At 48.0% G+C, this 13,293-nt stretch overlaps 1 protein-coding gene across 4 annotated transcripts in view; it reads right to left on the bottom strand.

Annotated features, from left to right (window-relative positions):
• The window catches only part of btbd8 (BTB domain containing 8), a 94,583-nt gene that overhangs the window by 24,902 nt on the left and 56,388 nt on the right, over window positions 1-13,293 (bottom strand). For all 4 annotated transcript variants that reach the window (XM_070886597.1, XM_070886595.1, XM_070886599.1 and 1 more), the window contains exons 12-13: window positions 7,980-8,117; window positions 7,202-7,331 (exon numbers count right to left, since the gene is read on the bottom strand). In XM_070886597.1, coding sequence (XP_070742698.1) covers window positions 7,202-7,331; window positions 7,980-8,117 — 268 coding nt within the window. The remainder of the gene's footprint in view (window positions 1-7,201; window positions 7,332-7,979; window positions 8,118-13,293) is intronic.

Below are 13,293 nucleotides of genomic sequence, written 5' to 3'. Positions count from 1 at the left end.
GAATAGGTTGGGCCTCTACTCATTGGCATTCAGAAGAATGAGAGGTGATCTTATCGAAACGTATAAGATTATAAGGGGACTTGACAAGGTGGATGCAGAGAGGATGTTTACACTGATGGGTGAAGACTAGAACTAGAGGGCACGATCTTAGAATAAGGGGCCGCCCATTTAAAACAGAGATAAGAGAAATTTCTTGAGGGTTGTGGATCTGTGGAATTCGCTGCCTCAGACAGCTGTGGAAGTTGGGACCTTGAATAAATTTAAGACAGAAATAGACAGTTTCTTAAACAATAAGTGAATAAGGGGTTATGGAGAGCAGGCAGGGAAGTGGACCAGAGTCCATGATCGGATCAGCCATGATCGTATTAAATGGCAGAGCAGGCTCGAGGGGCCGTATGGCCAACTCCTGCTCCTATTTTTTATGTTCTACTGCCTTGAAGCATGCCGTAGCCATTAATGCCTTCAGATTCTTGACAAGTGCATTATGACAATGGAACTTTCTCAAATTAAGTTAACATTCAGAATTATTAAATAAACTGAAATCCTATTTTTGATTTTTTTTTAAAAAACAGCTCATGTGATTAGCTTCAAAAAATTACTTGCACTTTATTCACTAAAGATGACAGAAAAATGGCCAATTACATATTTTCTACAGTGTTAAAGTAGTATGCTTACATTCTTGGTAATTACAGCTTCAAATTTTAATTCACAGTGATATTTCAGATTCCTTCTAAAAAGATAGGCTGAGTAATTATGCCACAATATATTCCTCCCAGGAATAATAAGTTAGTATGTTTTAAAACCAGAACGGATAGGTTGAGTTTTGGGTGGTGGTGCAGCACGTTGGAGTAAAGGGACACCGTTTCCTCATACCCAACTCTTTCTCCAGTCCACCAAGTTCCTGATTTCAACTGTAGGGAGCCAGCAAATGGAAAAAGAGAGAGAGGGGGAAGAGTCAGACTGAGCCACTGTTGAGCACCTCGTGGCAACTGCTTGAACAATAGATTTAGTGGAGGCTTGGAAGCAGGTCATTTGACATGGTTATCTGCAGGAGGAATGGCACCCAATGTTACAGGAAGTAAACAATGGAGGGATTTCAAAACTTATTTAAAAAACCACTCGTTTAATTTCAACACAAAGCAGGACAGGTTACGTATGCACAGACACACATCCATCAGTATTAATTTCAAAAGTGCCGTCTGTTCTTTATCAGCCAGCTCATCGGCCAATAGCTATCACATAGGGCCCAAGTTTCCACATGATTTGCGCCTGATTTTTAGGAGCAATTGGTGGAGAACGGACTATCTTAGAAATCGCAATTCTCCACATTTTTTTTTCTGCAGTTCTAGTCAGGTAGAACAGTTCTACTTTTTCTTCAAAAGGGGGCGTGTCCGGCCACTGACACCTGATTTCAAAGTTTCCACAGTGAAAACGTACTCCAAACTAAAGTAGAATGGAGCAAGTGAAGATTTTTGTAGAACTGAAAAAACCTGTTCTACACATTAAAAAATCAGGCGCAGGTTACAAATTAGGCGTCCAGAACGAGGTGGGGGGGTGGGGGGGAGGGGAAGGGAAGTCATTAAATTCTACAATAAATCCTTATTTATACTTCTACAAATATTATACAAATAAATCCAACCTGAATAAACATTTATAAGCAAAGAAAAGATTAAATAAACCATCTTCCTACCTGTGTGAAAGTGCTTCAGCCAGGGAGAATTCTGCAGCCGTTCGTTCCCGTGGAGGGGGGGGGGGAAATTAAACAGTCGCTTCGTTCCCGGGGAGGGGGGGGGGGGAATTAAACAGCCGCTTCGTTCCCGTGGAGGGGGGGGAATTAAACAGCCGCTTCGTTCCCGTGGGGGGGGGGGGGGGGGAATTAAACAGCCGCTTCGTTCCCGTGGAGGGGGGGGGGGGAATTAAACAGCCGCTTCGTTCCCGTGGAGGGGGGGGGGGAATTAAACAGCCGCTTCGTTCCCGTGGAGGGGGGGGAATTAAACAGCTGCTTCGTTCCCGTGGGGGGGGGGGGGGGGAATTAAACAGTCGCTTCGTTCCCGTGGGGGGGGGGGGGGGGGGAATTAAACAGTCGCTTCGTTCCCGTGGAGGGGGGGGGGGAATTAAACAGTCGCTTCGTTCCCGTGGGGGGGGGGGGGGGAATTAAACAGCCGCTTCGTTCCCGTGGGGGGGGGGGGGGGGAATTAAACAGTCGCTTCGTTCCCGTGGAGGGGGGGGGGGGAATTAAACAGTCGCTTCGTTCCCGTGGGGGGGGGGGGGGAATTAAACAGCCGCTTCGTTCCCGTGGAGGGGGGGGGGGGAATTAAACAGCCGCTTCGTTCCCGTGGAGGGGGGGGGAATTAAACAGTCGCTTCGTTCCTGTGGAGGGGGGGGGGGAATTAAACAGCCGCTTCGTTCCCGTGGAGGGGGGGGGGGAATTAAACAGCCGCTTCGTTCCTGTGGAGGGGGGGGGAATTAAACAGCCGCTTCGTTCCTGTGGAGGGGGGGGGGGAATTAAACAGCCGCTTCGTTCCCGTGGAGGGGGGGGGAATTAAACAGCCGCTTCGTTCCCGTGGGGGGGGGGGGGGGGAATTAAACAGCCGCTTCGTTCCCGTGGAGGGGGGGGGAATTAAACAGCCGCTTCGTTCCCGTGGGGAGGGGGGGGGGGAATTAAACAGCCGCTTCGTTCCCGTGGGGGGGGGGGGGGGGAATTAAACAGCCGCTTCGTTCCCGTGGGGGGGGGGGGGGGAATTAAACAGCCGCTTCGTTCCTGTGGGGGGGGGGGGGGGAATTAAACAGCCGCTTCGTTCCCGTGGAGGGGGGGGGGGGGGGGGGAATTAAACAGCCGCTTCGTTCCTGTGGAGGAGGGGGGGGGGAATTAAACAGTCGCTTCGTTCCTGTGGAGGGGGGGGGGGGGGAATTAAACAGCCGCTTCGTTCCTGTGGAGGGGGGGGGGGGGAATTAAACAGCCGCTTCGTTCCTGTGGAGGGGGGGGGGGGAATTAAACAGCCGCTTCGTTCCTGTGGAGGGGGGGGGAATTAAACAGTCGCTTCGTTCCTGTGGAGGGGGGGGGGGAATTAAACAGTCGCTTCGTTCCCGTGGAGGGGGGGGGGGGAATTAAACAGCCGCTTTGTTCCCGTGGAGGGGGGGGGGGGGGGAATTAAACAGCCGCTTTGTTCCCGTGGAGGGGGGGGGGGGGGGGGGGAATTAAACAGCCGCTTTGTTCCCGTGGAGGGGGGGGGGGGGGGGGGAATTAAACAGCCGCTTTGTTCCCGTGGAGGGGGGGGGGGGGGGGGAATTAAACAGCCGCTTTGTTCCCGTGGAGGGGGGGGGGGGGGGGGGAATTAAACAGCCGCTTCGTTCCTGTGGAGGGGGGGGGGGGAATTAAACAGCCGCTTTGTTCCCGTGGAGGGGGGGGGGGAATTAAACAGCCGCTTTGTTCCCGTGGAGGGGGGGGGGGGGGGAATTAAACAGCCGCTTTGTTCCCGTGGAGGGGGGGGGGGGGGGGGGGAATTAAACAGCCGCTTTGTTCCCGTGGAGGGGGGGGGGGGGGGGGGAATTAAACAGCCGCTTCGTTCCTGTGGAGGGGGGGGGGGAATTAAACAGCCGCTTCGTTCCTGTGGAGGGGGGGGGGGGGGGAATTAAACAGCCGCTTCGTTCCTGTGGGGGGGGGGGGAATTAAACAGCCGCTTCGTTCCCGTGGAGGGGGGGGGGGAATTAAACAGCCGCTTCGTTCCTGTGGAGGGGGGGGGGGGGGAATTAAACAGCCGCTTCGTTCCTGTGGGGGGGGGGGGGAATTAAACAGCCGCTTTGTTCCCGTGGAGGGGGGGGGGGGGAATTAAACAGCCGCTTCGTTCCTGTGGAGGGGGGGGGAATTAAACAGCCGCTTTGTTCCTGTGGGGGGGGGGGGGAATTAAACAGCCGCTTTGTTCCTGTGGGGGGGGGGGGAATTAAACAGCCGCTTCGTTCCTGTGGGGGGGGGGGGAATTAAACAGTCGCTTCGTTCCTGTGGAGGGGGGGGGGGGGGAATTAAACAGCCGCTTCGTTCCTGTGGAGGGGGGGGGGGGGGGGAATTAAACAGCCGCTTCGTTCCCGTGGAGGGGGGGGGGGGAATTAAACAGTCGCTTCGTTCCCGTGGAGGGGGGGGGGAATTAAACAGCCGCTTCGTTCCCGTGGAGGGGGGGGGGAATTAAACAGCCGCTTCGTTCCCGTGGAGGGGGGGGGAATTAAACAGCCGCTTCGTTCCCGTGGAGGGGGGGGGAATTAAACAGCCGCTTCGTTCCCGTGGAGGGGGGGGGGAATTAAACAGCCGCTTCGTTCCCGCGGTGGGGGGGGGGGTGGGAAGAGGGGGGGGGGGGGAGGAGACAGTGAGAAGGCTGCAAGTGCTAATGTGCTTTTATTAAAAAAAAATTTCAAAAATTAAACAGCTACAAAGAACTACAAAAATGGCCGAGTGCCAATGTTTTTTTCACACTGAGCATGCGCGAACGCTCCAACGCGCACGCGCAGCGTTGCCGGCAGGAAAAAAAAACTAATTTAAATAGTACCCGCCCCCTCCCACTTACAAAATCGGCGCGAGTGTAGGCTCCGCCCCCCTGGGCGCCGCGTCAGGCAGACAAGGAGCTGCAGAACGCTCCAGAATTGCGAGGTTTTTTTTTTTAGGCGCAAAAAACGGGCGCCCAGCTCGGAGGGGCGCCCGTTTTTTATCGTGTGGAAACTTGGGCCCATAGACATTCCAAATGCCTGTGCCACTTTCTTGTTAGCCATTAATATTTATCTGCTTTTGAACAATGGAACTAGTTTGGAGCACTGTGATTGATTCATGGGAGCAAGGTGACTGAAAAAATTATCTGTTGCTGGTCTGTCGTAACTGCACTATTGTAACAAGGAATGACATCAGAGCAGAAATCACTGATTTTTCTTGAGCTAAAACCTTCTTTGTGTTCACTCGTGCTACAAATAGAACACAAGAGGGGAAGGTTCACTATTTGCTATTTATTATAAAACAGAGATGTATGCAGTACAAGGTGGTGATAATATACTTATTTACACCACCAAATATCAACTAATGATGTGTTTAATATTAAACACATGTACAAGGAGGGGCTGAAAATAAACTAACGTGACCATTCTAAACTAAACGAACGTGACCACAGCTGAAATAGTGCACGCAATTCTGGTCACCGCATTACAGGAAAGATGTGATTGCACTGGAAAGGGTGCATAGGAGATTTACAAGAATGTTGCCTGGACTGGAGAATTTTGGCTATGAGGAAAGATTGGAGATACTGGGTCTGTTTTCTTTGGAACAGAGAATGCTGAGGGGAGACCTGAGTGAGGTGTATAAAATTATGAGGAGCCTGGATAGAGTGGATAGGAACGACCCGTTTCCCTTGGCAGAGGGGTCAACAACAATAGCATAGATTTAAAGTATTTGGGGGGGGGGGGGGGGGGGGGGAGAAGGTATAGAGGAGATACGAGGGGAAATGTGTTCACCCAGAGGGTGGTGGGGGTCTGGAACTCACTGCCTGAAAGGGGGGGGGGGGGCGGGGTAGAGGTAGGAACCCTCACCACATTTAAAAGATACTAAAAAGTTCCTACACAGCTATGGTCTAAGAGCTGGAAAGTGGGATTAGGCTGGATAGTGCTTGGTCGGCCGGAGGACACGATGGGCCAAAATGGCCTCCTTCTGTGCTGTAAATTTCTATGATTCCTCGACCCACAGGCACACGTTTCAATAAAACAAAAATGGTACATATTTTGTACATTGCATGTATACGATTGTGAACATATAACATGTTATTGAGCTTGTAGAATTCCCCAAATAAATTAAATGGAATAAATGAAATGAATGAATGGAAGAAAATTTAATTAGTAATGGCGTGACACCAAATTTATCACATTACCTCCATGTATCTTAAATAATCAACATAAATTTTGGAACAAAGGCAACATTTAACTTCAAAACTCGTACTTATTTATAGAGACACCGGCCAGCAGATCAGAGTTATACTACTCTCCTTGTTGTTCATCAATTTATTAGCCAAGAACTGACTGTCCTACTAACTTTGTTGGCATCGAAAAGATTAAAACATTAACATCCAACATTTTCCAGTTAGTCAGCTGCACAGTCAGGGAACTTTTTATAAACTTAGCTTTGCACTTCTTGTAGCTATACAGCAGCTAGGGTGAAACAGCTACTAGCTACGATGCCGTCTCCTGGAAATGGTCTCACACCGACCACCTAAACGTGATTCACGTAAATGCGTGGCAAATTTTGACTAGAGACTGCATCGATGGGAAGCCATAATCACTTTGCATCAATATAAATCTTGTAGGATAACTAGCTATAAATAGGTTTTGCGAACCCCAACTTTTAATACGAAGACTTCATTCAATGTAACATATCAATTTTACTCTGTACAATATTGTTTTTATCTGCTAGTCTCCAATAGCATAAATATTGGAGCTTCAGGCAAGACTGCTCCATCATCTCTCACTCAACAGCTTAATTGTGTAACAGACTTTGCAACAAAGACCAACATTCACCGTACCAAGCAATTAAAACCTCATCCTATATCCATCGGAGCAAGACATATTGTCTACTAATTATTAACCACCACCCAGATCCCTTAGGGACACTTTAACTGACTTAATAACCTTCAAAATAAAACAAGAATCCCAATCTAGCCAGAATCTTCGAGGACACAATCAAATGTGGACATCATAGCACACGCACATTGGGACACGACAGCACCGCTTCAAGGTTCTCCTAACCTTACTGATAAAACAAAGGAGCAAAATGAACCAAATCTGCTCTGAATTATCTGCCAAATCAAATTGAATAGAACAAAAACTATAGAAAGAGCAGGGATAGAGGAAGATAGAGAGAACGCCAGACATACTTTGCTACAGGTCATGGTCAAGAATGAAAATGATTATTAAGCAGAATGTTAACTACATCCCAGCTAATTGGCCAACTAATGGTACATTCACTGTACTTCTGCTGTGAACCTCTGTTGGATTGAAGATTGTAGCATTTTTTTTTAAACTGGTGTGCACAGAAAGCCTACTCACAATTACACTTGCTCGGGAGAACAAAGAAGACCGCACAGATTATTGGCAAATGCAATTTGGGAGGTGAAAAAACTCCAATAGGAGTAAATCCATCCCCCGACACCTCCATCACCCATTTTCCGGTATCACAAACCTGCTTGTATTTGCTCCTGGTCGCGAGGTTTCATCAGCTTCCAACCTTCTGTGTGGCGAACAGCATAGAAAGACTGAACCAGAAATGTCCAGAGCTTGTCAAAGAGGGCCAGGATCTCACTGGCAAAACCCTGTGCAAAGAAGACAACGAATCAGGAGCTGGTGAGCCACGTTACTATGGGAACCAAATCATTATTCCACTCAGAATCTGCTTACTCCCTCAGCTAATCAATGATGTCACTTGCTCTGTCTGGACAAGCGTCTGGTGTAGGCTTTATAGAAACATAAAACAAACAGGCTCAGTCTAAGCGGCGAGCCACTTTCACGCGTGCAGCAGTGCAGAAATCACAAACTCGGATCTGCCTGCGACTGCTGTTAACTCACCATGAGCGCAAGGTCACATTTTCTGGAGACGTTGGACGTGATCGATTTGTGTCGCATATTCATCACCAGCAGAAAAGCGGCTAGAGAGTAGCCACTACAGTAACTAATTAATCCTCTCGCTCTAGAGGGGGAGGGGGAGGAGACGCATTTTTCTTTTGCTCGTGGAAGGGCGTCTTAAAATTGCGTGTCAGGCAGATGCAAACTCACAAATACAGCAAGAATGTGTGTTTAAACGGGGAGGGGCAGATAATATGGTATACAGGCAGCAAATACATTCTGCAAACGCGTGGCTTGTTTATATCCTTCGGTTCGAGAGACAACAAACTATTCAAAACGCTCTTTCGCCATTTCCCGTACACCCTCAATCCAAGATGTTTAAATTATTAAATGCTTACCACCTCTTTAGAAGCCACCTGGCTCTTCAGCAGATCCACGGCTATGAACTGCAAGCAGCCGTCTGTTACTGTAATATTTTGTTCAATAGCTGCAAAAATTCTTTCCACCAGATACGGTCTTCTGCTCATTCTCTGCGCCTGGAAAACCCATGGAGTTATTTTACAGCTGGCATTTGCAAAAAAAAAGTAGAACCTCATTTAGCTTCTTCCTTCCTGTACATATGATAATGTTTCATTTGCTTTGCAAAAATGTGTTCAGTAGCAAATGAGATGAAATTTGAATATGCAGACTACTTGGTGCACGTGAAATACTGAGCACAGCGCCAGGTATGCTCTCATTTGCTCCATTTCCAGCGTACTTATCCCCAAAGGGCTGGTGAAACCGAGGTAACCGTTTCCCCAATGCAGCTCCATTTGTAGCCTGGTGTACGTGACAGACTAGATGGATTATGCCCAGGAAACAGGTCTCTTAAAATAAATCAGCTTCTCTACATTTTTACCTGATGAAAATATCTATCATCCAATGTTTCCACACAATAGGTTTTGGGTCCAGAACAATATAGTTACATATGCAAGCAGAAACAATGCATTAAATTTAGCTCCAAATTAGAAAAACTGCATCCCTAAGCCATGTAATTTAAATGCAATAAAATTTAAATGCAATAAAGTTTAAATGCATAAGTTTTTGAGCCATGGCATCTGAAGCTTTAAATATGATGCATTTTTAGCAGCATTGGCCATGTAAAAAGCATCCCGTCTCTTCTGGTGGAAGTAAAAAGAAAACCTTGAATGCTCACAAAAGAAAGTCAGAAAATGCTTTTCCCTTCCTTCCTGCACAGCTGCGCCATGCGCTGTCAATAGGCAGGGAGATGACCTGCTCCCAAACCTCTGTTCCCGATGCTTCTCTGACAGCAAGAGCATGGGCGAGAACAGCCGGACATACTTGAGCGATTTACACTTCTTCTGGGGAAGTGCTTGGTTTCTGCTCATTGCTTCCCCACGGTGCCGTGGCGAAGATTGACAACTCCGTGCATGAAGAATCTTGGCAGCAAAAGCACATCCTTCCATGCTGTGCTACAGAATGTTGGACTTCAAATACGCTGCCATTGAATGTTTTGATACCATGATTAAGAACCCGTTTTGACAAACAAGTTTTCGCTTCATTTCTCATGCTTTCCTCCCCCAACTGCTTGCACTTTCAAGTTGAGCATGCTTGTTATTTTCATACATTTGTCCCAATTTGAAATGCGAAAAAAATAGTCGCTGTCGTAAATTGAGCAGTTTGTCTGCAGGAATCCTGTATCCATCTGTTAGCTGCCAAAACATGTACATGCAAACATTTCACACTATGCCACAGTGAAAGATCAGATCTGGCTGCCAGCGAGGTATTTCATCTTGTGCAGATCAGGTTTTTTCAGATTGGAACCAGAGCTGTAAATGAAATCAATCAATGCACTTTGCCTGCGTTTCAATAAACTGCTGCAGTATGCATCACGACTGTGTTCAACATAACAGCCAACATGAACAGTGAAGTGAGGGCAGGGGAAGCAAGTGCAAAGCTATATTGCCAAAGCTTGCTCTGGACTGCAGGCAGTAAAAGGAATCCCCCATCATAATGCCAATTGACTCCTGGTGGGCAAGGAAATACAACACAAGCTTTGCCCATCTCCGATATGTTTGGCATTGACTGGAGATGAGGCAAAGAGTTCCCGGTTTTGCCCAGCCCAGATGTCATAACCTGAATTTATATAGCGCCTTTAACATAGTAAAATATTCCAAGGTGTTCATAATAGCCTTATGAGACAAAATTTGACACCGAGCCTCATAAGCAGAAATTAGGGCAGGTGACCCAAAGCTTGGTCAAAGAGGTAGGTTTTAAGGAGCATCATTAAGAGGAAAGAGGTAGAGGCAGAGGGGTTTAGGGAAAGAATTCCAGAGCTTGGGGCTTAGGCAGCTGAAGGCACTGCCACCAATGGTGGAGCGATTATAAATCAGGGATGCGCAAGAGGCCAGAATTGGAAAAATGCAGATATCTGAGGGTTGTAGAGCTGGAGGAGGTGACAAAGATAGGGAGGGGCGAGGCCATGGAGGTGATTTGAAAGGAAGGATGAGAATGTTTAATTCGAAGCGTTGCTTAACTGGGAGCCAATTTAGGTCAGCAAACACAGGAGTGATGGGTAAACAGGGCCTGGTGTGAGTTAGGATGTGGGCAGCAGAGTTTAGGATGACAAGTTTATGGACGGTGGAAGATGGGAGGCCAGCCAGGTGTGCTTTGGAATAGTCATGTCTAGAGCTAACAAAGGCATGGATGAGGGTTTCAACAACAGATAAGCTGAGGCAGGAGTGAAGTTGGGCTATGGTATGTGTTACATATGCAGACTATAGATATGCAACTATACAGTGACGACACAGAGTATAAGATGGAGACTTGTTTACCTGATGTACTATCAATAAGGTTTACACTGTGCATACATATGCTGGCACCACTAGAGTGCAGCTGGTGGAGCCTGGGGTTTCCTGTCCTGGTGGCAGGGGCTGTATAAAAGGGGAGCCACCATGCGCTGCCTCACTCTGGAGTTAGGAATAAAGGACCAAGATCACTACAGTTTGAATACAACACATTGCCTCGTGGAGTCATAGGTACATTACAAACATAATAACTGGCGACGAGAATAAAGACTTTCACGTGATATCTTTGGCACACTAAAAGACTTTGCAGAGGGTGATGATTGGGATGCCTTCACGGAAAGACTCGAGCTATATTTCATGGCAAACAACCTGGCAGGGGAGACAGACACATTGGCGGAGAAGCGCAAGGCTATACTGCTGACCAGTTGCGGGCCTCGTCAGGGACTTGCTGGCACCCACGAAGGCCAAGGATAAGACATACGATGAGCTGATCGAACTAATTCGCGACCAACTTAAACCAAAAGGGCATCCTCAAGGCCAGGCACAGATTCTACACTCACCGCAGACCTGAGGGCCAGGAGATTGCAAAATATGCAGCCGACCTCCGGAGACTTGCGGCACCGTGTGATTTTGGCACGCACCTCAACGAAGCAATGTGAGACATCTTAGTTATAGGAATTGGCCACGAGGGCCTCCCTCACAAGCTGTTATCTGCCGACACCAGTCAACCTGCAGAAAGCCATCAGCATCAGTCAGGCGTTCATGACCTCGACCTGCAGCACCAAGCAAATCATTCATCCTGTGGACTCAAATCAGGAAAGTACTGTACACAGAATGGTGCCTTTCTCAGGCAAGACTGTAGAACGTGGCTCTGCCCAGTGCAGAGAGCACAGACCTCAGGGTTCCAGAACTCAGGATAGACCTGGGACAGGGTATCCGGATCAGTGCCTTCACCCTCATGAAGTCGCTAGCCTATAACTTGTGGGGACACTCCCACAAGTTATAGGCTAGCGACTTCATGAGGGTGAAGGCACTGATCCCACGCTGCAAGCACCAGATAGCACTATTCGTCATGGACCTGGAAACGAAAACAGCGCCAATACGCGCAGTCGGCTGCCGTTACCCACCACCCAGAGACGGCGCAGCCCCCAGACCCAGTCGCTACCTTGGCCATGTCCGGGAGCGAAAGGTCAGAACCAACGAGTTCCCCAAACGGGACCTGGAACAGCCAGGTTCCCAACACCATTAGAGAGCAGGCAAAAAATTCTGCAGCCCTCAAAGGAGGACAGGGAGGCCACACACATCTGTGGCTCTGCCCACCACTAGGCAAAGGCAAAGGCCCTCAGAGTCCTGGAAAGGTGAGTGAACCAAACCCACCCCATTAGCAGGGAGCGCAGCGCTGCCATCAGACGACTAGGACCCCGTCCGGTTGCTCTGAAACTAGCGTCCTCGCATACCTGTACTGCTATCTCAGTACTGACCATGACTGAACTAATTATGCAATCTACCCAATCCTGGCACACAACCGTAAAATGTAACGAATGTAAGTCACTGAAATAAGGTGTCACGATACAAACCAAGAAATTTCTTCCTTTCTTTGTACTTGCACTGTGTCTGATCCTGTATGTTTATGTAACAGGCCAGCTGCATGATCTCGCTGTGGGTTGGGGGGAAGGGGGGGGAAAGGAATGGATGTATGTAGCCATGGACACACGCACATGGGTCACACCCAGAACCCACTGGAACCTCTATTGCATCATCGAACCATCCAAACTGATAACTACTATCTAATGTGGCAAAACGACTTGGGGGGGGTTAACGGAGAGAGCCAAGCCAAAGCACAGCCAAGGTGCAAGGGCTATTGGCACTTAAGTCTGGGGAGAGCTAAGCCAGAGCACATAGTGCAAAGGTAATTGGCACAAAGGTCTTGGGGGAGGGGGGGGGGGAGAAAGAGTGATGTTATATATGAAATCTATAGATATCCTCTGTGTAATCACTGTATAGTTGCATAAGATGGAGACTTGTTTACCTGATGTACTATCAATAAGGTTTACACTGTGTATATACATGCTGGCACCACTAGAGGGTGTAACTGGTGGAGACCAGGGTTTCCAGTCCTGTCTGGTGGCAAGGGCTGTATAAAAGGGGAGCCACCATGCAGCTGCCTCACTCTGGAGTTAGGAATAAAGGACCAAGGTCACTACAGTTCGAGTACAACACACTGACTCGTGTAGTCATTCATAGGTACAGTACAACCATAATAGTATGGAGATAGAAGTAGGCAGTCTCAGTGATGTGGATGTGGTCAGAAGCTCATCTCGGGGTCAAATATGACACCAAGGTTGCGAACAGTCGGGTTCAATCTCAGACAGTTGCTAGGGAGAGGAATGGAGTCAGTGGCTAGTCACTGATTTGTTGGGCTAAATGGAATTTCACCACCACTCAGGATCATGGGAACAGATCATTCTACCCTTCTGCTAAACAATGCAGGTTCCCCCTACTACTGGGCTTGTACAGAGCAAATCAAGCTGCAAACCTTTCAAGATAGTGACCACAGACTAATTCAGTTTCATCATCATAGGCAGTCCCTCAAAACAAGGATGACTTGCTTCCACGCCAAAAAAAAAAATGGATAAAGTCACAGGTATTTCGAATGAAGAACCCGAACTACATTCTCAAGAGTGGAAGGTGCCTGTGCGTTTAAGTACTACTCGGTTACAAACTCATGTGCAAGTGACAAATTTTTAAGCTCCTCCTTCATGAAGCTGGAAATTTCAATACTCCCCACCCCCTAGGAATTCCCATTCCACATCTTAAAAAGCAGAAATGGCTCCCATGTACATTACAATTATGCCAAGTTAAAGTCCTGCAAACAACAGTGAATTCATACTCCTCTGAACTTGAT

Source organism: Pristiophorus japonicus, chromosome 8 (assembly GCF_044704955.1).
Source record: "Pristiophorus japonicus isolate sPriJap1 chromosome 8, sPriJap1.hap1, whole genome shotgun sequence".
Taxonomy (NCBI): domain Eukaryota; kingdom Metazoa; phylum Chordata; class Chondrichthyes; family Pristiophoridae; genus Pristiophorus; species Pristiophorus japonicus.
The sequence above is the reverse complement of the archived record's forward strand: the minus strand, read 5'-3'. Positions and strand labels throughout refer to the sequence as shown.